Source organism: Carassius auratus, linkage group LG48F (assembly GCF_003368295.1).
Source record: "Carassius auratus strain Wakin linkage group LG48F, ASM336829v1, whole genome shotgun sequence".
In the NCBI taxonomy this organism is placed as follows: Eukaryota; Metazoa; Chordata; class Actinopteri; order Cypriniformes; family Cyprinidae; genus Carassius; species Carassius auratus.
The window spans coordinates 2,495,723-2,522,219 of record NC_039300.1 but is presented as its reverse complement, the minus strand read 5'-3'; the positions used below and the strand labels follow the sequence as shown (position 1 = coordinate 2,522,219).

The 26,497-nt window shown below is 40.4% G+C and overlaps 3 protein-coding genes across 4 annotated transcripts; all 3 read right to left on the bottom strand.

The window, feature by feature from the left end:
• Window positions 1-27: 27 nt before the first annotated feature.
• On the bottom strand, window positions 28-6,286 carry LOC113068625 (protein tyrosine phosphatase domain-containing protein 1-like). The gene is made up of 9 exons (XM_026241400.1): window positions 6,277-6,286; window positions 5,530-5,704; window positions 5,207-5,287; window positions 5,003-5,121; window positions 4,678-4,815; window positions 2,963-4,014; window positions 683-865; window positions 448-558; window positions 28-373 (listed from the first exon to the last, which is right to left on the bottom strand). The coding sequence occupies exons 1-9, from the start codon at window positions 6,284-6,286 to the stop codon at window positions 266-268; spliced, it is 1,977 nt and encodes a 658-aa protein (XP_026097185.1). The 3' UTR covers window positions 28-265.
• Window positions 6,287-7,637: 1,351 nt separating this feature from the next.
• Window positions 7,638-12,011, bottom strand: adtrp1 (androgen dependent TFPI regulating protein 1). Its single transcript, XM_026241493.1, has 6 exons — window positions 11,795-12,011; window positions 11,566-11,715; window positions 10,236-10,337; window positions 10,045-10,160; window positions 9,808-9,968; window positions 7,638-8,652 (listed from the first exon to the last, which is right to left on the bottom strand). The coding sequence occupies exons 1-6, from the start codon at window positions 11,963-11,965 to the stop codon at window positions 8,627-8,629; spliced, it is 726 nt and encodes a 241-aa protein (XP_026097278.1). The 5' UTR covers window positions 11,966-12,011; the 3' UTR covers window positions 7,638-8,626.
• A 3,747-nt stretch (window positions 12,012-15,758) lies between these two features.
• LOC113068677 (serine/threonine-protein kinase Sgk2-like) lies at window positions 15,759-21,411 on the bottom strand. 2 transcript variants are annotated; one of them, XM_026241488.1, is made up of 13 exons: window positions 21,281-21,411; window positions 20,699-20,814; window positions 20,559-20,611; window positions 20,348-20,405; window positions 20,076-20,159; window positions 19,550-19,681; window positions 18,413-18,525; window positions 18,300-18,336; window positions 18,126-18,212; window positions 17,245-17,340; window positions 17,010-17,165; window positions 16,830-16,919; window positions 15,759-16,674 (listed from the first exon to the last, which is right to left on the bottom strand). In XM_026241488.1, the coding sequence occupies exons 2-13, from the start codon at window positions 20,714-20,716 to the stop codon at window positions 16,513-16,515; spliced, it is 1,086 nt and encodes a 361-aa protein (XP_026097273.1). In that variant the 5' UTR covers window positions 20,717-20,814; window positions 21,281-21,411; the 3' UTR covers window positions 15,759-16,512. The 2 variants fall into 2 exon arrangements, with proteins under 2 accessions (XP_026097273.1, XP_026097274.1); XM_026241489.1 differs by lacking the exon at window positions 21,281-21,411 and having other exon boundaries at window positions 20,699-20,865.
• Between the last annotated feature and the right edge of the window lie 5,086 nt (window positions 21,412-26,497).

Here is a 26,497-nt window from a genome sequence, read left to right as displayed (position 1 = left end):
CACTATGGCACATAATATACGGTGCATGGTATTTCTTTTACATCAAATAATTTACCATGCAAAATGCATTTCCAATTTCTACAAATATAATTAGTTTATCTGTGGGCTAAATTACATGTTGGATTCCTCATCAGAACCAAGACCTGAGAAACAACCAAAGAAACTGCTGCAACAGATGTAGAGCTTGTCTTTGATGTTGGACAAAGATGTAAATAGACAAATTCTCTTCGTAATTAAGATGTTCATCTAGTTAATGTCACATGTGTTAGACCTCAAACTCGTTCATGGCTGCCGACCTCAAATCATGCAGGACAATCTTCAAGATCCCATTCATGATTTTGTGGACACTCTTCCCACCATCTGTGTTTTTCATCTAAAGAGAGCACCAAAGTAAATTAGATTATGCATGCAGCCTATTTTAGAAGATCTCAGAATTACAAACAGTACTTTTGTGAAGGCTTTGGTGGCTCGCTCCAGGAAAGTGCTCTCGACTTCCTCGGGTATTGTTAATACGTGAGCAAAGCAGTCCAGAATACACATCACTGTTTCTTTTGAAGCCTGAAGATGGTAATAAGACTGGAGTCACATCATTCAAAATGAAAATGTCTCTTGATAGTCATACTGAACCATAAATCTTAATTGAATAAAGTTTAAAAGATCAGATCTGATATTTAAATCTTACCCTATCTAGGCAATTGAGCACAGTTTGGGGGTCCTGGCAGGTCCCTGTTAGTGTGTGAACATCATGATCTGAGATGATTGGCTCTTTGAGCTGCTCCAGCCAGGACCACATGACTCCAGACAGAATAAATGGGTCTTTTTCCAAACACAGTCGCTCCCACGCACCTTGAAGATTAAGATCGGTCTGCAGAGAAGAATTAACAAATTTACAAATGTTACATTCAGAAAGTTTAGGCCATATTATCTATATGATGTGACCAGATTGCTAGCCAGATAAGACAACAGTTGACCTATCGGTAAGCCCCTTTCATCGAACACAGATGAGCCAATGGCAGTCGAATATCAGTTGCGTGGGGAGTGGACCTTGGACATCTTTAGGTTACAGCACCACAGAGACACATGGGAAGATCCGAAGCTCACATCGGTTTGATGGTGTTTATGCTACAGAAATGACAAAATGATGTGCCTGGTTGTAACAGTGATTCCAGGTATCCTAAGAGGATGGGCAATTGAATTTATTTTATTACATTTCCTAAATCCAAACAAAACGGAGCTACATGTCCCTAAGCATTCAACCCTAATCCCAGTGAAGACGAAAATGTACATTTTCTGATTGCCATACTCTGATTAAGTTAAAAATTTCATCTACTCAAGTAGAACGTTAATTTCATCTTGTGCTGCAGTGTATCTCCAACTAAAACTAGCTAACATTGAAGTCAGTGAGTCCATATAATGTACAAAGCTAATTACTTCTTACGTCATGCACAGGGTAAGCCAAAAACAAATAAATGAAGATCTACATTTCAGTGCCTTTCCATGTCCCAACTGTTTTAATGTAAATTCACTAGTTCACGCTTACATATAATTAGCTGAGGTATGGTATGCGTATTTGTTGTGCTGTCAGGGGAAGGGCTCCGAGCTCGGGAATGGCCCGAATCTAGACCCCCCCACCCCATCTATTTATAAAGTGAACTTGAGATGGGGTGGAGGAAGGATGCTGATAAACCGTCAATGGATAGAGGTAAGTCAGTGATATTTATTCTATGGGATTGATTTCTTGATTATGGTCCACCTGTGTCGATTAGGCTAAGTATCTAACGCGCTCCTCCTGAATCTTGTTTATAAAAACATAATTTAATTTAATCCTACCCTGCGGTACATGAATCCTGGATTTTGTCATTTACAATCCTGACTGTAACAAGGCTTCTCCTGCTTGCATTGTGATCTGTTACCCACCATATTTATTTTAAAATATGTTATAAATCCCTCCATGTCATTTTTACACTGTTTTCACACTGAAAGCTGTCATTGTAGACAGTGAGCAGCTCTATTAGACTGAGCAAGAGTAACTAAGGGGAGCAGGGATTACCGATCAGGTCAATTAGGTCCAACATGCAGAGCTGCCTGTCTTCAGTGAGACTATGAGGATGAATTGGAGGGAGGCAGAATAAAACTCTACATGCTAAAACTCATTGTAAGCACTTGGATGCAGAGTTGTCAACAGAACCACCAGAAGTGGTTCAACAACCAGACCAGGTTGCTGACTTCACAAGATCCCATCTTTATGTAATCTTTAATGAAGAGGTTTGGCCTGCTGTTGAACTCGACCCTAGCCTGAATTCCCTCAAGGACTGACTAGATTTAGTAGTGACCGGAGGAGGATATAAGGATGACAAGCATAGGGATACCAGTAGAACAGAATAACTATAAGTCATATAGGACCGATATAAGCAGCAGCTTATATACCCCTCTTCAGGTGCTGATTGGTCAGATTAAATAAACATGTTCCTCCCAACTTCTCTTTGAAACTCATTTAAACAATGAACTAAGAACAAATAAAAAGTATTTCAGCCATGCAACCTCTCTAAAACAGTGAAGATACAGTGGCAACTTGTAATCATCTCCTGAAGTACAATGGAAATAGACTGTTGTCTTCTCTGAGACCACACAACAAAACATTGATTCAGGTCACGAAGACCACAAGATCAACTTTCCAAATCTGATGGTATATAAAGTAAATGGAGCAGATATTCTAAAAACTGTTTGGTTGGATTTCGTCAGGTCACTTTGATTAGGGATTGAAGTAGTGTGGCCCTCCAGGATGGGAGTTGCCAATCCCTGCCCTTAACTTCAATATTTCTTCTTAGTAAAGGGGTGCAGAACTCAGTTCCTGAAGGGCCACAGCCCTAACTGAACACACCTGATCCAGCTAATCAAGTCCTTATTTGCAAACCATGGTAGTTCTGCACACCTGTCTTAGTAAATCAGTACATGCACTTACCTGCCAAGTAGACACCTTCTGAATTTGCTCCTTCTCTCCATCCTTCTCGAGGTCTACTGCAAGGGACTGAGCCACCAGGAGGCGACGTGACTCCAGAGACAGCTCGGACTGGACAGTGATGAAGGGCACCTCCGAATGCTCTTTCTCAATGTGTTGAGCCTCGTCAGGGTCAGTGCTTTGCTTGCAGTCTTTCCTCCAGTAGGACAGTATTCGGGCAATGCTTGTGGTGCTTTTCTCATCCGAAATGCCTAGAGATTGGCTTCGCTGCAGGACAGACTGTCTCCTGGTTTTGAGCAGTGGAGATCCTTCTGTCTGGTCCATAAGGGTTTTCAGCTCCCATATATTGCTGGTTGAGCTGTAGATGGGATTGTGCTTACAAGCCCCCAGAGAAGGAGCGACGTAGTTCTGGGAAACACAGTTGACAGCTCCCAGCTGATCGTTGATGGTAGTTGAGTGGATGCTGGCTAAAACCCCGAGAGGGTTATCCGAGAGGTTTAAAGACGCTGCTAACCTCTGGAGGTCAGACTCGCTGTAGCTGAGGCTCTTACGGACATAGTAAAGAGGTTGTGTGTTGCCTCTGTTGGCTCTGGGTAGACCTGGAAGACGGGGACTGTTCAGAGTCGTCCCATTTCCCAATATCTCTCTGTTTAACTGATGTATTGCATTTTCATTAAACTTTTTCTCTACCACGGGTGTTGCATCAGGAACCTCGACAATGTCCTCCTCGATAACCTGACGATTCTCTGCGATGTCCAGCAGGAGTCTGCAAATAACGGGGACAAGCTTTGGCACGTATCTCAACTTCCGAGCCTCATATCCATGCAGTATATGTTTCTGGCGGATCAAGTATTGTGAAAGAGTGACAGGCGGTGCTCTAGGCCCAGCGTTAGCAAACACGTTCCTTAGCGGAACCAGGAACTGAGCAAACCGCCTGACACACTGGAGCTGTCCTCTAGTCTGGATAGAGTTAGGTCGTTTGCTTCGAACTAACACAATGGCTTGGTCTGCTGTCATCTGTGTGGTGAACAACAAGAAACAGGCCAGCAACACACCTATAACAACAAAAAAGTTAAAAGAATTAGTATCCAAAAAGCGTACATCTTGTGATGTTGCAGTTCGGATGAAACATTTTACTACAGGATTATTTATTAGGGCTTTTTTGTCTTTATTTATAAGGACTGTCAGGGATCAGAAAAGCCGTCCTGTAGCTGTAGAGTATGGCATTAGCAGGGCAGGATTATGATGCGCCGGTGCCCTAGGCACGGACTGATTTAAAGGCCCCCTCTGTTGAAATCACTTTCTGGGGGCAGCGGTAATTCGGTTCTGCCCCTCTCTGGTCTAGTGCCCAGGGCCCATGCATTAATCAAGCCCTGAGCACTAACATGCCATAGTGATGGGTTTGATTCCTAAAGAATGCTTGAATTTAAAAGAATATATAATGCTTTAATGTAAAAGCTTGGGCTAAATGAGTCTGTGTAAATGTAAATGTAAATATACTTGAGTCACCTGGAGCACTGTCCATAAGGCTATTGCTATCTTTAAAATAACACATTTTTAGAAGCTTGTACTCACTGCATGAGTAGTGCTTATAATAATAGCTTATGGCTGCTCGTGGGGATCAAACCAGCAACTTATAAGCCACATCACCCCAAAAAGATGTATTTTCATTTCATTATAAATATACTGTATTTCAAACCTACAAAACAGAACTGTACCTGTTCTGCCAAGCCCTGCGTGACAGTGAACAGCCATTTTGCCTTCTTGGAGGGCAAAACACATGACTTTCACCATATCCAAGATGGATGTGAGAGACGCCACACCACAGTCATTCCATCTAAAGTTGTAGAAATATACTAAAATAAAGTAACAAGAGTACCTTTACAACCTGAAAATATAAGAACAACCACAGCTGTGTTTTTACTTAATGTGTCAAGAAGATTCTTAATCTCTTTAACTTCTTATTGTCACATTACACAGAAAACGCAATGAAATTTAAAAGTTTTTCAGAATCAGACAATGTACAAAAAGCAAGTCACTCACTGCCAGCCTCCATGAATGTCTCCGGTCGGTATGTGAAGCCGCTCTGGGGATCCAGTGGGTCTCCACAGCTGGCATGTTCACCAGGGCACTGGAGGTTAATAACGCTCCTCAAACCATATCTTAACACGATGAAACACCAAATCATAAGAGTGTACCAAACACATACCCCAGAACAGTTTTCTAAAGCACAATCATCAGTTTTACCTCAAAAACTGGTCTATTACTTCAAACCTTTCCATGATTTTGGTAGAAGGGCGGGCCATGGCAAGCAGATTGTCAGTGATCCTAAAAACAAAAAACAAAGAGGAACCATGAGTTGGGATAATTACTTTCTATAGAGGGAACATTTTAGGGAAAGGACTCTTTATTTTTGTAACTGTTTGATAAGAGAACAGTGAACGTGATATGTTGATGTGCTGGGAGAACACAACATACAGAGAAGCTTGGGTTCATAAGACTGCCAAAGGCTTAACCTCATTTGGAAAAGGCCATGTTTAAGTAAACAGGTGTAAGTGCAGGCAGTGTACCAAGACGAGTAGATTCCTCTGATGGCCTGGTCATCTTCACCCCAGTGTGAAGGATCCTCATACTTGCAGTTCTGCCCACCACATCCCACGGAGCACTGCAAACGGTAGGGGATCACATAACATAGCACCTCTTGAGCTATTGTGCATTTCGCTCTGGGAACCCTGGAACCCGTCACTTTAAAAAACAAACAGACATCATCTATTTAGAAAATCAGCAGAGTGATCACTTGAAATTAATTCCTTTAAGAATCTGCTCAGGTGAGCAAAACCCAACCCGATCTCACAGCAATTCATAAATTTTTCACAAGGTGGCTTATTCGTACGACCACACTCATACAAATTCATATGATTGTTGCCAAATCGTACATATTTTACGATTTGCACAATTCGTATGAATTTGTACGAATGACCTACACCTAACACCGCACCCAAACCTAACCGTCACTGGGGTTTAGCCAAATTGTATAAAATCGTATGAGTGAGGTCGTACAAACTCGTACGAATAAGCCACCTCGTAAAATACGTACGAATTGGCCGTGAGATAGTGTTGAAAACCTCTCTCCAGTGGAGGCTCAGTTCTGCAATATATATCTCAGGTAGACATGGAAATCCTTGTTGCTTTACTAAGTTAATTTAATTTAAGGAACTCAAAATGTCTTTAAAAATGACAAATGGATAAAACATAGATCTGATAGTTATTATTTGACTATTACATCAATGTATTATTTAGTTTTTGCAATTCCTTACCAAAGTCCATGATACTCCTTCCTCCATGGCAATGTCTGTTTGGGCACATGATAAATGAATTAGCACTACAGACTACAAAGCAAAGTTTTAAGGAAGATTATTATTATTTGAAAGATGTCACTAATGATCAATGACATGCACTTATTTGATCACAAAAATAAAAAATAAGCTGAATTTTCTGCATCATTCCTCAAGTCTTCAGTGATGCTCAGGAAACATTTATTATAATCGATGTTAAAAACAGTTGATGAATACACGTACCGTTGTACAAGTACGATTTCTCCCCACTTCTTATTACTCCAAAAACAATATATAAACTGTTCAATAATATTTAACTTTAATTTGTTTATTAAATCATATATAATGTCTGCTATTAAAAATAACCCTTCAAAAGTTAAACATCCAGATGCAATACAGTAACTACAATATGGGATGGTAGTGTGGTTAATCGTCACAATGTCAAAATGCAAAAAAGTCAGGTTACATTATTTATTCAAAATAGAGTTTGGTTTTGTTCTTGAGTGAAATATAAAGTGATATATAACTTGTCTTGATACAAAAGATATTTGCATTTTTCATTAATTCACCATTATTTCACTTGTACATATTGAAATACTCTTCAATGACATTGTCTCAGACATCCATTAAAAAGTTTTTTGCGGCCGTCATGTTAATTTCTTTACTCATCACTGGTTCTCGAGAATGAGTAATTACTCACCCAAACACAGCTAGAGAAAATCAACTGTACTTTCCCTTCGATCCACTGAATCCACCGCTGATTTGATAACTTTTGTCAATATATCATCTATTTTGTCTTCCTGTAAGATGCACAATCTTCTTCACCGTGCAAAGCTCATGGATCCATCCAGATCGGCTGTACATCCTGGTCATTTTCAAACGGCAAGTGTCTGACTGAGGGTAGAGTTAACACTGCTGTTCTGTGCTCACATCAAGCCAAAGAGTGACTATAAAGCAGCTATTTCAGACTCCCTCCCATCTAATCCACTTACTCCTGAAATAGCCCATTTCTCTGACCTCTGACCTCAGAGACGGACAGCATCCTCAGCCACCAAAGCTCTGGCTGCATTCTAGTCCTTTCAGCTCCAGTTCATTGCTTCAATCCATACGTTAATTAAAACCCATCAGAAAGCCCAGTGTAGCTTCTACTGAAGCCAGAAACTGAAAATGACAGTGAGGTGAGGTTCTCAAAGCTTGGCAAACTGATGGACTTACAGCCAATCTGATTAAAGGAGAGTCTCCTAAGTAGGAAGTTAACAAACAGTTGACGCACTGCTCCTCCATTACTCCATCAGTCAGACTCATTTAGATTACAATACATATCTAAAGACAAAAGACAGTAAGCCACCTTAAATTACTTCAAGAGCAGAGATTTTATTGTTTATGGATAAAGGACACAGATGACATTAGTAATCATTACATAACAGTAATAACTGTAAAACTGTTTGGCCCTCTTAAGTGCCACTGATCTTCACAAGTGCCATAATCTATCGTTTGAGTGCAGGACTCATCTTCAGTCACCCTGTAAACACCATCTACATGTTTTACACACATTCAAATTAAGAGGAAACACACAATAATGACAATAAAGCACTGTATTCTGCTTAATAGTGTTGACAATATAATTAATACAAATTTAAAGCTTTCATGAAATACAGTCTTATTTGATGAAATCGGTCACTGAGAGGGTTAGTGAAAGAGTGCATGCAGAGTGAATTAAACGTGTGTTACAGCAAGGTCACCGATTACTTGGGTTGACTTGTTTCCAATGAAGTCCATCATCAAACTCTCAGCAAAGACGGAAGATCACATTAAGGGCTTCACTGGTGAGATTAGCAGAGTTCACACAGGTTGAAGTGTGTCATTCAGAAAGGCCTGACACATCTTGTGACACAGTTACACAGCTTCACACTGGAAACCAATCAGCAGCTCAGACTGTTAAAATAACGATTATGAATCTGAGAAGGGGAAAGTGCTCAGTACTAATGGTCCCTTAACTAATGAACAACAGCATTCTGGAAAATATGTCTGGAATTTCACAATTCTAAAATAATGAAAATTATTAAAAAAATACAGCATTTTACTTTGTAGGTGCAACTGATTTTCATTAGAATTCCAAAAATAGGTCACAAAAGAAAGAAAAACGGACAGAATAATATCAGTATGATTAGCGTAAACACATTTGATGTGTACTGTGTGTAGGCTGGGGCCAGTCAAGCCCCTCTTGTATAAAATACAAGAAATGCTACTGAAGCTGTAGCTTCGTGCCCTGTAAAGTGTGTTGTTTGGCTGGTTTGAGCTCCACACGGTTAATGTGGATTCCAGTAGACATCTACTTCTTTTTCTTCTTCTGATTCCCTTATAGACAAAAAAATCACAGTCAGTACAGATCATCATAATACGATACAATCTCACACACTCTGACATTGAACTTTCTGATTTGAAATGGACAGGAAATTAAAATCATTTAATCAAGAAAAGAAGGTTGGCATGTGTGTTTTTTTTGTTGAGTATCATATTTGCTACTTTTAAAGCTTTATAATATGATACAGGGAATATGGAGCTCATACTCAAGGATGAAAAAAAAAAACACCAAACGGAGTAAAAAAGTTGCTTCACTTCAGTAAGTGTTCATCTTGAAATATTACTAAAATCTAAGTTATACTTCTGTTTACTTATAAAAATCAGTAAATATTTCACAGTAAATAGACACATGAAGCACGAGCTGAAGCTGGACTTTTGTACAATTACACTAAAAGAGCTTTTAGTTGCTACAAAGTTAAATGGCCAATCAGATGACAGAAGGCATGTAGACGATTGTGTTGATCATTTTGATAATTTAGAGGCCTTCGACATTTGCGTACATTTTTGTTCAAAATGTTGTTGTTTTTTTGTTAATGAAAAAGAACAAGTGGTTTTGGTCTATGTAGCTTATTTTACACTTCATGACAACTGTTGGGGGTGAATGTTTTAATAACTCACCCATTTAAATTATAATAAGCCTTAAAGTTCTGCATAATTAAGGGCGTGGCCACTTGAGTGACAGGTGTATTTCCTCTGCTGTCACCACCATCGAGCTAGGATTTAGCAGCAAGCTCCTCCCACACTCCGCCTCTTTGCCCATTTTCACTCATCTAGGAGTGATGTGCTGCCAAGATGACAGCAGCTAGCTCCGCCCACTTTGGGCTTCAAAAATGCTCTTCAGAGACCTACAGGTTTTTGTACAGTCTGTGTGTCTGACTAATGATTCTCAGGTATCCTAAAATGTGCATTATTTACATCAAGGGTCAAATCAAATATAAATTGCAAATTAAAGTTAAAAGGTTACACACTTTGTGTGAGTGTGTGCTGTACACCTCTGGTATAAAGAATTGCCACCAATTAGAGAAAAGTTTTGCTCGGCAAGAAAAACTAGTTAGAGGGAACATTCCTGGCAATTTATTTATTTTTAAAATGCTGGCAGGGGAGGAGTTAAAATAGTTGAATCTACTGCCGATTTGGTCAGTTTCTCACCTGTGCTGCTCCACATCATGAGGCTGAGCTTCTCTCCTAACAGGTAGAGAGGAGCCATGCTGAGCGACGCACCTCCGAGGAAAACACACAATCCCACGGGACTCAAGTGTGCCATGATGGGATACACCCAGATCCCTGACGCATGGTGCACCCACAACACCCTAATGAGAGACAGACGCATGAAACAACTAAACTTTGCTTAGATCTGTGTGATCGATGCAAGCAGAGCAAGATTACCATGAGAGATACAGGGCAGCAAATAAAGCCAGACTGAAGATCCCTTTAGTGCGACTGGGATATCTGTGGTTCTGAAGGAACATCTGCAGCAGCAGCAGCGGCATGATCACTGTGTGCTGCGAAAAACACAAAACATGGGTCACAAAGCTCAGGCAATACTGCAGTACATCACCCTAGAATAAAGCACTCACCATTGCATGATTCAACCAGATGGGAATGATCTCGTCTAACATTTTTGGATACACCAGCTCTCTGTCGTAAGTGTAGAGCGTCCAGAAAGAAACGAACACAAACTGCAGGCAAGAAGATCAGGATCAGAAACATCAACAAATTCAAAGTTCACATCAGTAGTCGACCAATGAAGGTTTTTAAAAACCATTGATGATACCAGTATCAAGAGAGCAGGATGTCCATCGTCTGATATAAATAATACACAAAATTATTGAAAATGACATATTTTACACACACACACACACACACACACACACATACATACAGTACTGGGCAACGATAATTTTTTTTAATCATGATCAATCGCAATATTGTCTGCGATTAATCACTTTGTTGTGCACAAATCTAATAATTATGGCTGGGCGAGTTAATGAGTTATTATCAGTTTATTATTATGAAAGTCCGTTGCTCACTGGCTCTAAATACACAAACAGACAAATCATGGGTCACAGGAGGGGACAGGAGGGGTTGCACCCAATCAAATTATTTAGGCTAAGCATCAGCATTCAAAAACCACTGTCCACTTATTATTAACAGAAAAGAATGCAACAAGCATTAGAAATGTTAAAAAGTTAGAAATGGGAAGTTTCCAGTAGCATGTGAAGACATTAGAGAAGCACTTGCTCAACACACTGGAGTGAACCGTTTAGTTAACTTTGTGGTTTATTGTTTTGAGTCGTAAGGGACACGGTAACACACGGCCCTCTCACAATATATTGCTTTACAGATCTATCACTCTTGTCGCTCAGATATATTGATCATGCAGCAGGTATCAGAAGATCTGTGCTGCGGTGCAGTTATAGATCACACTCTCTGATATACAACTGAACCTCCGCTTCACGTCACCGCCTCCGTGGGCATTATTCTCTAATAATTCAACGGCCTGTCGTCAATTATTCCTTAATCTTACTGTTTTATTGTTTTAGTGCTTCTACATTAAGAATAAGGATGAATCCGTCTTTTGTTATTAGTCTATAAAAGTGACAGATGGAAGTAAGTAATCTTTTCTTGTAAAATATCACGAATTCAAAAGTGAAAGCATTCGAAGTCTGCGGCTTGTAACATAAAATCAAATCACAAAATAATACTATTGATGAAAAAGAACAGGTTGAAGGTTAACCACTTTCGTTTCAATATAACTATAAACTATGATAAAACTGCATCAGCATGCATTGATTAATGCCATTTTGTAGCTCAAAAAATAATAATAAAATGCAGCCAGATCATGTGCAGATGCGACCAACAGAGAAAGTAGCGCGAGCCGTGGGAAGGAGTCAGAGTGTTACTCACAGAGCCGACGGGAAACGCCAGAGCAGAGAAGTAGAAGTCTCTGAGTCTGGTGAGGAGCAGAGGAGTCCCGCTTCGGCTCTGTTTGACAGTCACAGAGCTCTGCACCGCGTCCGACAACACACACAGGCCAAAAAACAGCGCCTGCGACACCTGCAACAAAAGCAACACACGCAGATGACACGCGTTATCCGAGCTGACAGCGGTGACATTGCGCGAGAACAGCTCCTACCAGATTAATAAACGTCAGGTATTTCCAGCGTCCTCCGTATGATCGCACCCCTGGGTGTCTGTCTGAGGTTTGTAGAGTACAGTTACTCCAGATAGTAAAAACATACCAGCTGAAAATAAGCAGATGAACCAGCAGGCTCAACTGTGGTCCGAGTTTCGTGGCGGCAGCCATGCTTTACCGGCTCTGACGTCACCGGAAAGGACCTTTTTCCAGTAAGAGTTCCAAGCATAGACGTCCTCACTCACACACCGAAATTCGGATCACTTTACCGACTCGGACTCGGACCTTTGAGTCTCGTTCAGCAAAATGAACGAATCATTTTTCTAGTCATTTCGTTAATTTGATCAAATATAATTAAAATTTTAAGTGTTACTTCCCTAACGTCTACTAACGTTACTTACGCAAATGATGATCACACTGCAAACAATACAAAACTATAATGCTAATATAAACATTTACATTTACATTTATTCATTTAGCAGACGCTTTTATCCAAAGCGACTTACAGATGAAGGCAGTGGAAGCAATCAAAAACAACAAAAAGAGCAATGATATATAAGGGCTATAACAAGTTTCAGTTAGCTTAACACAGTAGCCTACACATAGCATGGGATTTTAAATAATATAATAAATAAAAAGAAAACAGATAGAATAAAGAATAAAAAAGAAAAGAAAAGAGCAAGCTAGTTAGAGGTCTTTACACACACACACACACACACACATATATACAATTTTCTCGTTCAATTTGTCACGTGAAGTGCAGCATTATAGAGAAATTAATTTACAAACTTCCTTACAAACGGGGGTAACACTTTAGAATACTGTTTCTTACATAACTAATAAGGATTTATTGAAGAACTAACAGGTGATTATTCATTAACACTTAACTCACTACTGTTAACTACTAAGGAAGATATGTTAATTAATCAGTATGTAATATAATTTTATGATTGTGTTAAGTAACAGTTAGCTAATCAATAACTAATGAATTCTGTCATACCTACTGAAGAACTACTATTAATTATCTACTAGTTAGGGTTCAAGAAAAATAACTATGAAGTAACTACTAATGAACAGTTTTACACAATTTCATTGAATTGTGACCCTTTCACATAAATGTTATTAGCAATAGTAGTAGTAGTATGAAAATGCAATATTAATAAATGCAATACATTTTACAGAGGCTTTGCCTGTGTAGTGAATTGTTTTGTGAGTGTGTTTTTTAAGAAATCAGCTTCCAGTAGGAACCCCACCATGACTCCAGTGCCTTGTGATAACTTACCTTAGTTTTTATATTTGATATACAGTACTGTATGTGTGCCTCCTCAGCATATACCACATTACTATTAATTCAATTTCTTTATGTAACGCAAAGCCTGAGGAAAAGTGAAAATACAGGTATCCAATTGGTAATTAATAAAGAATTATAAAATAATTCTGCAGGACTTATTTTGAACCTGAAACAGTAGGCCTATTCTAAAGTGAAAATATTGGGAACCCATTAGTAATTAATAAAGAATTATTAGATAATTTTGCAGGACTTACAGAATTCTAAAGTGAACCTATTAGTAAATAATAATAAACTACATCATTTTGACTAAAAAACTATAAAAGTAATAATAAACTTTGTAAAATACTCTCATCTGTTTATTTCAGATAAGAACATTTCTTAATACAGCATATTTTATTCAATTGCATACTGCCACATTTTAACTAATTTAACAAACATTTTATAATCAAAGCTTAAACATTTAGAAGTAAACAAAATTCATATTTCATTTCCATTATAGGCTAATAAGTGGACGTCCCCCCTGCAGGTATGATTCTTTATTAAGAGTAATCCAAACGGGTAAACAAGCCAGGCATGTTCAAAACCAGAAGATCCAAAACAAAACATAAACAAGACACGAACACAAGGCAAGGCAAGGCAAGGCAAGGATGACGGACAGGAAATAACTCTGACATTAAACAAGGACTCCGTGACACAGACTGAGACAAACCGGGTATAAATACACAGAAGGATGATGAGGGAAGTGGAGACAGGCGGGGAACAATCAATTAACACAAACAAGGAGGAAGGTGACCAAATAAGGGAAAGTGAGACCTCTAGTGGACACCCAGGGATACACAGACCAGACACTGTGACAGTCACGTGATTAAAGAACGACTCAAACCCGAAAGACTCATGAGATGAACTAATCAGTTCTCTTTCTGGCTCAGACTGCATTGACTGAACCCGGTGAACTAGACTAATTCCAGAACAGAACCTATAGAATATTGCGCATGCGCGACTGAACGAATCATTGTCATTACTGGTTTAGCTAATTGGTCTGTTCCTCATTCCCTGCCACTCCTGTATGTGCTGAACCCCACAAGAACTGAACCATCCTACTACATCTACTGCAACATATATAATAACTGAAGGATCTCCAAAACAATATATTGTCTAGTTTCAAACTGTTGAGCTTCCAGGCATAATAAAGCTGAACTTGAACCTGAGCAAACTAATGTTTTATTTATCCCCATTTCATATATTTTATTCATTGCTATCAAAATTGCTAGCAACTCTCCTGAGACGTAACATACGCTGCTCCCACCTGACCTTTCTGTGGATTCTTAGATGCATCTGTAAAAACTTGAACATACTGTTCAAACTCTCAAAGCTTGGGATTGTATTCTTTCTCATTTTTCTAACCTTATAGCTGCTGAGCCATATACATACATCCATAGTCTTATATTGTTCTAATCATTGTTGAATAAATGGTGTTTAATGTCATTCTGTCAGCTCCCCACTCACGTCCAGAAATACACCTCATTACATTCAACATCTTTTTGCCTTTTCACTCCATCTTACTTATGCGATTATTCCATGCAAGCTTTGCATCAAACCATGTACCCAAAGATCTTATCACTTTAACTTGTTCTAACTCTTTATTATAGAATTTCAACTTTAAATCTTTTATTTGTATAGAAAATATATTTAGTTTTATCTACAGAAAATTTTAAACCCCCATTTATAAGACCATTTTTCAACATTTATTAAAATGTTATTAACAATATACTCAACATTCCTACCTCTAAGCCTCAATGCTCCATCATCTGCAAACAAAGATTTATTTATTTTTTCCCCTATCCTCTAGACCAGGAGTAAGAATGCACGCACTCGTCCCATCTTGTGCACCAAGCCCATTATCCCTCATTTGCTGATAGATGAACTTTAGCTGCTTTGAGTGTTAGTTTGTTGATGCTTCTGAACTGTTGTTTTATTTCTTACCCACGAACTTTCCCAGACATATCCTCGCATATCCAAGCTCCTGAAGTTTGCAGACGACACTACAGTCATCGGCCTCATTCAGGACGGTGATGAGTCTGCTTACAGACAGGAGGTTGAGCAGCTGGCAGTCTGGTGCAGTCTTAACAACACGCTCAAAACAGTGGAGATGATCGTGGACTTTAGGAGAAACCCCCCATGCACTCCCCCCACTCACCATCATGAACAGCACTGTAACAGTCCACTGTGATATCCTTAGATGTGTTTGTTTCCTCTCCAGTACATCCCTGCGTCTTACTCAATTCTATTCCATTATCATCTATAGCACAACTGTTTATACAATGTATTTGCAATTTTCTTTATAATTGTTTTTGTTTGTGTGTGTTTATTTTTGTCTGTGTGTTGTTGTCTCTCTGTACTGGATGCTTATGTCACTAAAACAAATTCCTTGTATGCGCAAGCATACTTGGCAATAAAGCTCTTTACATTACATTTACATTATAAGAGTGATAGACTGCAACGGTTTTTTTAAAAATCTCCATTTGTTTTCTACTAAAGAAACAGTCACCTACATCTTGGATGCCCTGGGGGTAAGCAGATAAACATCCCTTTAACATCCATGTTGTAAATGCTACCATTGAAACAGATGGAGATGCTCTGCTTACTGGTGAAGTCAAAAGAAGGAACAGTGTCTGAATATAATGTCTTGCATGAATTCATTGCTACTTTGTCATATGGATACAAAAAGTGCCAGATCAGAGGAAAATTAAGTCAAATCTCTTAGCAAATTTTTTTCCACAGTGAATTCTGACATATGACAAAGATTAAAGGAACCTTTAGCAAAGGTCTTACTAAACCTTAAACAAGAAACATGTAACATTATGAGCAATATACCTGTATAGCCAGTGCATTTATAAGTGGTATTACACTTTTCTGAAGACTTCCGAGCATTAATACATGATTTCATAGACAAATCATCTTCACATGTATGGATCATACATAAAATAGATTTGATTGTGACATTTTCAATAACAGAAGAGCATTGCATTACAGGACATTTTGCACAACAGGTTACAAAGCAAAGGTGTAATTTTCCATGCTTTTCATTAATCAGATGAAGAACGTTAGATGAGGGTGTTGCCAAGAGTAAGGCTTGCAGATCCACAATCCCCAAAAGACAAGCAAGATCAGAAATCTAGATTTTGCAACTGCATCTGCTTTTCCAGTGGTGCAATGAACAAATCTGTCTCAGGCAATGTCCTTTAGTCTTACACAACGAACATGCGTGCATGCTGATGAAATATGAATGCAAAATGAGCACAACATCTTAAAACCCATCATCAGACAGCTGAGGTTCATGTGTCAAGGCGTTTGCCCTCATTACAGTCCAGTGTTTTCCAGCATCCAGAAACACCGTGCGCTCAGTGACCTGAAGGTGAGAGAAGTCTCAGAGGAAGCCGTCTTCTCCAGAGATGTATGAGAAGCCATTGAAGGCGTTGGAGCTGCTGGTGGCCAGGCTGGGGGTGAGGTCTGGGGTGCGGCCCACAGAGTTGGGCACCGTCTCTCTGGTGAACTCTGGGTCAATGTGCTGAAGGTCTGCTGGGCCTCTCTGGAGACACACGGCATTAGTCTTATTACACAAATCACCTTCAGTCTAACACTGTCAGGTGAAACAGAACTGAATGTGTATGTAATGTACAGTTATACTCTGTGTATTAGTACTCTATAAAGACCAGAGGCCAGAGGGAGTTTCTGGTAACCTACCACATTTGGGTTATAAGGAGGAGTGATTCTCTTGTGGTAGAGGTCGTCCCAGTTTATGGGGGCAAAGAACACATGATTTTTAATCTCCAACTGCAAAACCAGAACAGTTGACACATTAACAGTAACACTTGGCCTGATACACAGTTTCACAATGACAAAGACCTCCAGAGGGTCACTCACAAAATCAGCAATGGCTCCTATCCGGCGGCGCTGGTCTTTCTGCAGGAGTCCGTAGAGCAGGTGACTGGAGGCCTGAGACTTCCCCGGAGGCAGATGCAGAGGTTTATGAAGGATGGCGTCGTACATCTCAGACACGTCCCGGCTGTAGAACGGAGGCTGTGTGCCACAGTCTGATTATAATCCATTACGTCTGGGCCAAGAAGATTAAATATATACAGTGACTAGGTGAACTTACTAAGCTGTAAAGCATCTCATAGAGCACAGCTCCGAGACACCACCAGTCCACAGTGCGGTCATACGGCTCTTTCCGTAGGATCTCAGGAGCCAGATACTGAGAGGGAGAGAAAATCACATGACTTTGTCAATATCAAAATATATATGCATTTAATCTCAGCTGTGTATGTCTATATTACTGCCCAGCACTTAATATAGAGTTTATTATAAAGCATATCCAGCTTTATCCAGTAGGCTACACTAGTAACGCGCTTATGTAGCCCCGCCCCTTTTCCCACGCTGCACCTGTCCTGTTTCCCGGTTAAAATCTGAGGAATTTATGAATGAACAGCTAGTTTTAAAATCTTCCCGATGTTCTTGGTAACATTCGTTAACTCTGCAACAAGTAAACCCCAAAACCCAAATATGTTAGAAGTTCAAAGGCAAGATTGTATAGATGACTGCGCACCTGTTTCTCTGATGCATAAGGTCTCTAGGGCAATAAAGACTATAACTGCATTATTGCGCAGGTCTATATATAAAGTTTGATATATATTATGTCCAGTTTTATTTGCAAACATGTATTACATGAATGTAAAGTGATATATACTGTATATTGAATTTCAGCAGTAATTTTTGTTATATTTGATGAAACCTAGAATGCAATGTAAGTCACTTTGGATCAAAATATTCTGCCAAATGCATGAATGTTCTCAACTGCTGGGTTGCTTATATTGTCTCCAAATATAAACAATATGATCATCCAGCTTTCATCTGCTAAATGCAACTATAAGGAATGAAGATATAAGAATATTATAAATATTAACATTGTGCCTTCTGTAAAGCTGCTTTAAAACAATGTGTACTGTAAAAGGTAAATTTGACTCGACTCAAGATTCGTACCTCTGGGGTGCCGCAGAAGGTTGAGGTGGTTCCTTCTGGTTCTATGCCTTCTTTACACAAGCCAAAATCTGTTAACACCACATGGCCCTGACAGAGATCAGAAAACAGTTTATATGCACGATCACAATGCATGTATTAGTGCTATTGCACAGAAGTCCTGAATGCCTGTTTTACCTGGTGGTCTAACAGAATGTTTTCTGGCTTGAGGTCTCTAGATGGGAGCATGAAGAGATGGAAGTGAGTTGTGTCCAGCTGAGATCTGAAGAGAAAGCTGTGCGGTTACTGACCTGTACACTATATTGAGAGAGTGAAGGTATCCGATGGCACTGGCCACCTCTGCCGTGTAGAAGCGAGCTCTTGCCTCTGAGAAACAGCGCTCTCTCTGCAGGTGATAGAATAACTGAGGGGAGAGAAACACCTGCTTTTAACACATCCCACTGATTATGCTGCTTGTTTTCACCAGTTTAAGAGTAAAAAACACATAGTATACTGTATATATTCAGTATTTAAACTGAGTTCATGGCCTTGTATAAGTCTTATAAACAGTGCTGGGGAGTAACTAGTTACATGTAACAGCGTTATGTAGTTTTTGCATAATAAAATGTAATTTCAAAATAAATGCAACTGTAATCAATTATCCATTATGTTTTACATGCCTGAAAACTGAAAACATTTACTAGAAATTTAGAGAAGTAATCAGTTATGTCATCAGTTACATTACTAATGAAGTAATTAAAACAGTTAAAAACAGGGTAACTTTATCCTTTATCCAGGGTAATCATTATCCTTCCCAACATACTTGACAAACATACTACGATTTAAAAGTTTGGGATCTGTACGATTTTTCAGTGCTTTTGAAGTCTCTTCGGCTCATCAAGGCTGTGTTTATTTGATCAACAAATACAGTAAGACAGTAATACTGTGAAACATTTAAAGCAGCTGTTGTCTATGTGAATATGTTTTTCTGTGATGCACAGCTGTATTTTCAGCATCATTACTCCCGTCTTCATTCAGATATGATGATTTACTGCTCGAGAAACATTTGTGATTATTATCAATGTTGAAAACAGATGTGCTGGATTATTATAATTTTTTATGATTCTTTAATAAATTGAAAGTGAAAAAATAAATTTAAAAAATTAAAAAAAATTCTCTAAAGTCAGCATGAAATCAAAGTCACCCTGTCTATAAATACATGCATGTTACTAATCTTTCAGTGGCTTCTCTGTGGCGTTGGAAGCCAGATTTCTTCAATTATTGTGTCTACTTAAACCCGTTTCTACAAGCTCATGTTCATCTGCCTGCATTTTTGTGTCCTCATTCTGCATTTCCCCTCCTGATAATCAGTTGCAATGGTTTTGGAAACAATGTGCTTTTTATTGACGATGCCTGTTGTTTTCATAAGTGATGCTTTCTTGCCATACCTCTCCACCATTGACGTAATCTAGGACAAAATACAGCTTCTCCGGGGTCTGAAAGGAGTAGTGCAGCCCGACCAGAAAAGGGTGTTTCAGACTCTTGAGCAGCACGTTCCTCTCTGCCATTATATTCTTTTGCTGTTGCAAACAACGCAGCATTGACGGAGGTGAACAAGAGAATACAGTTATGAGCTGACACCATCCAGGACAGGCCATGAGACAAGTGACAAGAGGAGCTTTTCAATGCAAATACAATGAAAATATGCAAGCGCTTGTGTATTACACACTGGGATCTAACTATTAGTTAGTTAGTCACTGCTACAACTACTGTAGTCTTTTGGCCAGCACGCAGTGTAACAGATTATCATGGTACAAAGGACAGAGTTAAAGTCAGATTAGATTAGATTCTATCATTATCAGAGCAATGAGGCTTTTTGATCTTTCATTTGTAGGATATATAGTCTCTCCAGGGCTGGTTATATGGAAAAACAAACTGGTTGCATGTAAAAAATAAAATTAAATAAACACCAACCTCTTTTTTCTTCAATATCACCTTCTTTTGCAAAACTTTCACTGCATAGAATTTCCCATCTGCCTTCAGTTTTGCTAAAAGCACCTGCAATTGACATGATAGCTCACTTAGACTTTCTGTGCGTTCTTACGCCTTTAAAACAACCCCGAAGGAAAAACACAAAACATTTCTTCAATCAAGGTAACCTTCGCAGACTTCCTTCTGAAGCGTTAATGATTGGTGAAGTCATACGGGGCACAGTTAATCAGATAGTGGCATCAGACGCGCCTCACCTTCCCAAATGTTCCTTTACCAATCACAGCCAGAAAGTCAAAGTCAGTGGGTTTGGCACTGAAGCACACAAGACAATATGAATTATGACAATATACAATCACCACTGCACCACAATCACTATCTATGAGCATAAATCCATCGTGTTCATCTGCACATATGAAAGGTTTACAGGATTCCTCTGACAAATGACTAATAAAAGTGTGCTCTTACTGAGGATTGACCGACACACCCAGATTGACCTCGTCTGATGGAGACGATAAGGACTGGAGAGGACAGGGAAATGTGTTATCAAATATGAAAATCCAAACAAAGCCTGGCTAATCTACAAGCTCAAGAATAAAAGTTCTTACTGGATTGTAATGAGCCATCTTGAGTTAGTGCAGTCCGTGTCCTGAGTGTCGGTCAGATCTGTGAAGTGTCCAGCGGCTCCGAGCTCTTATGCTGCTCTGCCGCTCACAAACTGGATCTTCAGGTTTTTGTGACATAACAGACCCATGAAGGACATTTGGCAACTCAGCATGAACAAGTTTACACGGTAAATAAAGCTTTGCAATTCTCCTGCAAATTGGGACTATGAATAAACACTTTGTTCCTTAGGTATGTCTAGTGAGTGTGTACAGGGTCGACTACATGACTAAACACACAGAAAGATCACACTGTGGTGATAATCATAATCATTAAGTGATGCATGCTTTTAGTCATCTTATTCAACACCATCCATTTACTGGATGAGTTAAATATGACCTAAAATAAATAAATAGTAGTTCATAAAATAACACATCTGTTGGACGTAAATTATTATATACACTGACGAGAGGTTTGCATTCTATAGTTTCCAATAAAACAAATAAAAAATGTCATAACAGATGCAGACAAAACGATAATTTTGAAACAAGTTGTCAAAAATGAAACGGTTCTGAAAAACAACTCACCCGTCTGTTTGGAGTCGGGTTAAATATAGAGCTGATAAACTGTTGCTGAAGTGCATCATTTTCTGTCCGTGTCTCAGAAACATGTCGTCATGCAGCTGCTTTGGCTGAGGGCCCGGGTGAATGATCAACCCGTGTGTGCATGAGAGATATGAGAGACGTGTGTGTGTGTGTGTACTAATACTTCACTATGCTTTGAAGACAAACTTTTCCCCAGAAATTAGTTAAATCTGACAAAACTTCCATCTGCGGACATTTTCCTTTGTAAAAACGAAACATAAATAAAGCAGGTTTAAATAATCTTTTGGTTTTATTTAAAAAAAATGCAGAACTGGGTGTGGATTTTGGTCAGTATTTATTAGCTGCATATAAAAAACGACTGTTGTGTGCCCTCATTTAGATAAAGGTTTGTACATGATAAATAATTTTGAAGACATTTTGTGTCCTTGCGAGTTAAACATGCCCATTAATTGGCCACTTGATAACTTTATTTAACCCTCTGGGCCTCTTCAGTAATTTTTTGACTGAAAAATGTCATATTTTGAAATGTTAAAAATCGTAGCTTCATCAGAATGAGATGACACTTGGTGACTTTTGTTACATTAGCTATGTGAACACACATTTTAGTTCAATACATGTCGCATCTGATGACCCCTTTAAAGGGTCAAAAAACAAAAGACAAACTCGGCTCCTTCGCATTCAAAGATGACCAACATAGAATATTAATAGGAAATATGAAAAAATAAGAAAATTCAGAGAATCTTTTGGTGATACAAGCTACAAATCAGCCACTGTGCAGAAAAAAAAGGTGCACCGCAATCAAGGTGGTGACACTAAAACATCAAGAGTGCAAAATAGACACCCGTGCATGAACACATATGGACACAGACAGACAGAAATTAACTGGTAAGACTGCAACAGAGAAATTTTGCAACATCTGAACATTTTATGTGAAATAAAATGAATAAATGAAAAAAAAAATCAAAAGAGTCTCTCTCTCTCTCTCTCTCTCACACACACATATACACTCATACACACACACACACACACACACACACACACAATTGTAAACTTCCAGTGTGCAAGAGACACTGAATTACTATCGATTGCATGTACAGCAATGCGTAAAATAATTACATAGTTACAAATATATTTATTTATGGTCATTCAGATTTCATCCCATCTTTTTCTTCAAATTACTGTTTGGTAATTATTGTGTCTGTGCTTATTTCAGTGTAACAGGTGTTCTGACTAACAAAAATGCTTCCCATGTGTTCCCTTTCTAACAAAATTGTAATATTTTATTTGAATCATAATGCAAAACCTGATATTTATCGAACCAAAAACATTGAAACCTTGACAAAAAAAAGTATTTTAGAATATTTATACATATGTATAAATGTAAATGTAACACCTAATAAAATTAAGAAATTATGTCTAAAAAAACAACTGGAATCCAAAAGCCTCTGTAAAAATAGGGGGCTATACAGGAGGTTACAAGACCTTACACAAGTTTTTTTTTTAAATGCCACCAGATGGCACAATTCTAAAAACAAAAAAAAACAACTAATTGTTACACGTGTCCCGAGCTCTCATCAGCGTCACCCTGGGAACGGAGCAGACACACCTGCACCTGCTCATCACGGGCTGAGCGGCCACACCTGCACTCCATCAGCCGCTGCTCTCATAAACCCCGCAAGCGGGCACAGAGGTGAGAGATAGCTCCGCAAGACTCGGCTAACCTTGTCTTTCCCTTTGCCCACAGAGAGCAGCGTGTGACCGCCAACCCCAACGCCCACGGGAGAGCACGGACCCACACTGCACCAGCGCACCTATAAGCCAAGCCGCCGAGCACCGAGCACCAAACAGCCTCACAGCAACACCTTTCCCCACCGTTTTTTTTTCTCAATAAAATGCACCCTTCGGGAAACTTACCTTCATCCTCGAGTCATGTCCTACTTCACCCCGCCACACTGGTGGAGAATGCGGGCAGGACAGTGAAGAGGACACCGATGACCCTTCCCCACACCGCGTGCTACGATTGGACTGGTTTGGATTGTTTTTTTATTTATTTTTTTCCCCACGATCTTTACCTCACATGTCTTCTCTGGTTCCCCAGGGAAACTGAACGTGAGTTGTCCGCGCTCCACCTCGCCACAGCCCTGTGAACACAGCTCCGAGAAATCCCTCAGGCCTCCACTGGCTTCACCCTATTCGAACTACTCTTCGGCCGACAGCCCCGCGGTCTGCTCGACATTGCCAGAGAGGCCTGGGAACAACAGCTGGTGGTACACCAAACCACCGTTGAATACGTGCGTGAGATAAGGGAACGAATTGACTGAGTGATGCCCATCATCCAGGAACACCTCGTCAAGGCACAGCAAAGGCATTACAATTGGGCAGCCCAACCACGGGAGTTCCAAAAGTCCAAAAGTCGGAGCTGCAGCACCTGGTCAGTAAGTCAGTAAGGAAGTGTTCTCCCACAAGCCTGGGCGGACCCACGTTCTGGAACACGACGTCCGCACACCACCGGGAACCATCGTCCGGCAGCGGCCCTACCATGTCCTGGAGGCTCGGCAACACGCCATCAAGAAGGAAGTACAGGAGATGTTGCGGTTAGGGGTAATCGAACCATTGCACAGCCCATGGTCCAGCCCCATCATCATGGTTCCGAAGCCTGACGGCACCCTCCACTTCTGTAATGACTTCTGCCGCCTGAACGAGGTCTCTGATTTCGACTGCTATCCCATTCCCCGCGTCGACTAGTTACTGGACCGCTTGGGAAGGGTACGGTTCATATTCACTCTCGACCTCACGAAGGGCTACTGGCAGGTCCCCTTGATGGATCAGGCAAAACAAAAAACGGCCTTCTCTAACCCAAGTGGCCACTGGCAGTAACGGGTCCTTCCCTTCGGCCTACACGGGGCCCCGGCTACTTTCCAACGGCTCATGGATGTCCTCTTTTGGCCGCACCAGGCCTACGCGGCGGCCTACCTTGACGAAATCGTGCTCCACTTGGAGACCTGGGAGGACCACCTGGAGCGGCTGCGGAGGGTGCTGACGGACCTACGCCGGGCTGGCCTGACCGCTAACCCCCGGAAGTGTCATCTGGCCCTTGCCGAAGCCAAATACTTGGGGAATCAGGTGGGTTGCGGCCCTGATCAAACCTCAAGAGAAGAAGGTGGCAGCTATCCTCTCCGCGCCGCGGCCCTCCTCCAAATCACAGGTACGGCAGTTTTGGGGTTGGTGGGGTATTACCGCTGCTTTTTCCCTAACTTCTCCTCCTTAGCTTCTCCCCTGACAGACCTGACCAGAAAGGGGCATCCGGAGAAGGTCCTGTGGACCTCCAAGATGGAAGCAGCATTTCTCAAGATCAAGGCGGCCCTCACAACAGAACCGGTCCTCCGTGCCCCTGATTTCAACCACCCCTTCTTGCTGCAGACGGATGCATCCGACAGCGGGTTGGGAGCTGTCTTATCGCAGGGCCTCGACAACACCCGGTGATGTTTATAAGCCGAAAGCTGACACCTGCAGAACAGCGGTAAACCATGGTAGAGAGGGAAGAGTTGGCCATCAAGTGGGCAGTCCTGGAGCTCAGGTATTACCTCCTTGGCCGCCACTTCACCCTCCTTACAGACCACGCTCCCCAGTAGTGGATGTCCCGGGCTAAGGAGACCAATGCCAGGGTGACGTGGTGGTTCCTGGCACTCCAGGACTTTAACTGAGCAGCCACATCTGTGCCCCATCAGACGCTGCTCTCATAAACCCCCCAAGCAGGCACAGAGGTGAGAGATGTCTCGCTAACCTTGACTTTCCCTTTGCCCGCAGAGAGCAGGGTGTGACCACCAGCCCCAACGCCCACGGGAGAGCACATAAAGTCCACCCTTCGGGGAACTTACCTTCATCCTCGAGTCGTGTCCTACTTCACCCAGCTACAATATATATATATATATATATATATATATATATATATATATATATATATATATATATATAGATATGAGAATAGAGCCTCCCGCGAGAAGGAGTGGTACCCGGAAGAAGCTCTATGCTGCAATCGTATGGCCGATGCAGAGGAAGAGATGTGCCCCGAGATCGACTGAAAACCGCCAGCAGATTGAAGTAATTCTCAGGAACCCCAGACAAATCACCTGGCTCCTCCTGAAAGACAGAAACAGAAGACACGGGAGAGGCAGCAGACACAAGACATCTGACATGACATGACAAGCCCCAGGAGAGTATGGAATTCTTAGCCCAATTAATATGAGGATTATGTTCAGACAACCATGGATGACCCAAAACTACAGGGGTCTCCGGGGAATTAATAACTAAAAAAGAAATAGTCGCTCTGTGGTTACCGGACAAGTGGGGCGGGGCCGAGAGACGTGGGAACAGGAGCGAGGACGGTGGAGTGATTGGAAATGAGCGACACCTGTTCGACCCACCGGTCTCGAGTCCCACGGAGGAGATGGAAGGATATAAAACCGGAGCGACGACAGTGACGGATGAGAGAGGACCAGGCCTGGGTTTTAGTTGTGTTTGGCTTTTGTTTGTGAGCGTCAGTCGTCCATGAGGGGCTGACGTGCTGTTTTGTCTTTGTTTTGATTATTAAGTATAGTATATGCAGTATAGTCTTTTATTAATGTCCATTAAAGGAAGACCGTAAACAAACTATATATATATATATATATATAATGATTTGATGTCAGAGACACAACAGTGCACCATGTTGTAATCTAGATCATCATGTTTGTAGTGTGTTCCAGGGGATTAAACCTACAATATATATTTCAGACCTAGTGGAGTAATAGAATATTAGTATACACTATCAGTATAGTATATTGAATATTGGAAGATGCCACAAAACTTGACATAGATAGTATACAACCCAGTAAATCAAGCAATTTTTTTATGGTATTGATTTGAATTTTTTTGTAATATGATGACTGAAACTTTGTTTAATTTATTTTTGCCATTGCTCTTTTGTTAACATTTTTCGGGAGAAGATTTGACTAGATTTAAGATGTTGAGATGATTTTTTATTTACATAATAAGAAAACAATTAAGTCTCCATTTGTCTCCAATTTAATATATTCACATAATGTTTAGCACACCCTCCGCTGTATGTGTATTTTGTATCCATATATATATGTATATGCCCCTCCCACAACAGTTTGACTGACAGTAGTGTTTCTGCACAGACTGGACAGGCGTCTTACA

What these genes read in the sequence shown, in the direction of transcription:
- LOC113068677 (XM_026241488.1), bottom strand. An exon ending in GTAAAGGAACATTTGGGAAG is followed by an intron (nt 20,160 to 20,347) that starts GTGAGGCGCGTC and finishes TGTCAATTGCAG; the next exon opens with GTGCTTTTAGCAAAACTGAA. An exon ending in ATTACGTCAATGGTGGAGAG is followed by an intron (nt 18,526 to 19,549) that starts GTATGGCAAGAA and finishes CTCTCCCCTCAG; the next exon opens with TTATTCTATCACCTGCAGAG.
- adtrp1 (XM_026241493.1), bottom strand. Translation starts at nt 11,965, where the DNA reads ATGGCTGCCGCCACGAAACTCGGACCACAGTTGAGCCTGCTGGTTCAT. An exon ending in TCTGGTTGAATCATGCAATG is followed by an intron (nt 10,161 to 10,235) that starts GTGAGTGCTTTA and finishes TGTTTTTCGCAG; the next exon opens with CACACAGTGATCATGCCGCT. An exon ending in GCTGCCCTGTATCTCTCATG is followed by an intron (nt 9,969 to 10,044) that starts GTAATCTTGCTC and finishes GTCTCTCATTAG; the next exon opens with GGTGTTGTGGGTGCACCATG.
- LOC113068625 (XM_026241400.1), bottom strand. An exon ending in GTAATAGACCAGTTTTTGAG is followed by an intron (nt 5,122 to 5,206) that starts GTAAAACTGATG and finishes CATCGTGTTAAG; the next exon opens with ATATGGTTTGAGGAGCGTTA. An exon ending in GACATTCATGGAGGCTGGCA is followed by an intron (nt 4,816 to 5,002) that starts GTGAGTGACTTG and finishes ACTTTATTTTAG; the next exon opens with TATATTTCTACAACTTTAGA.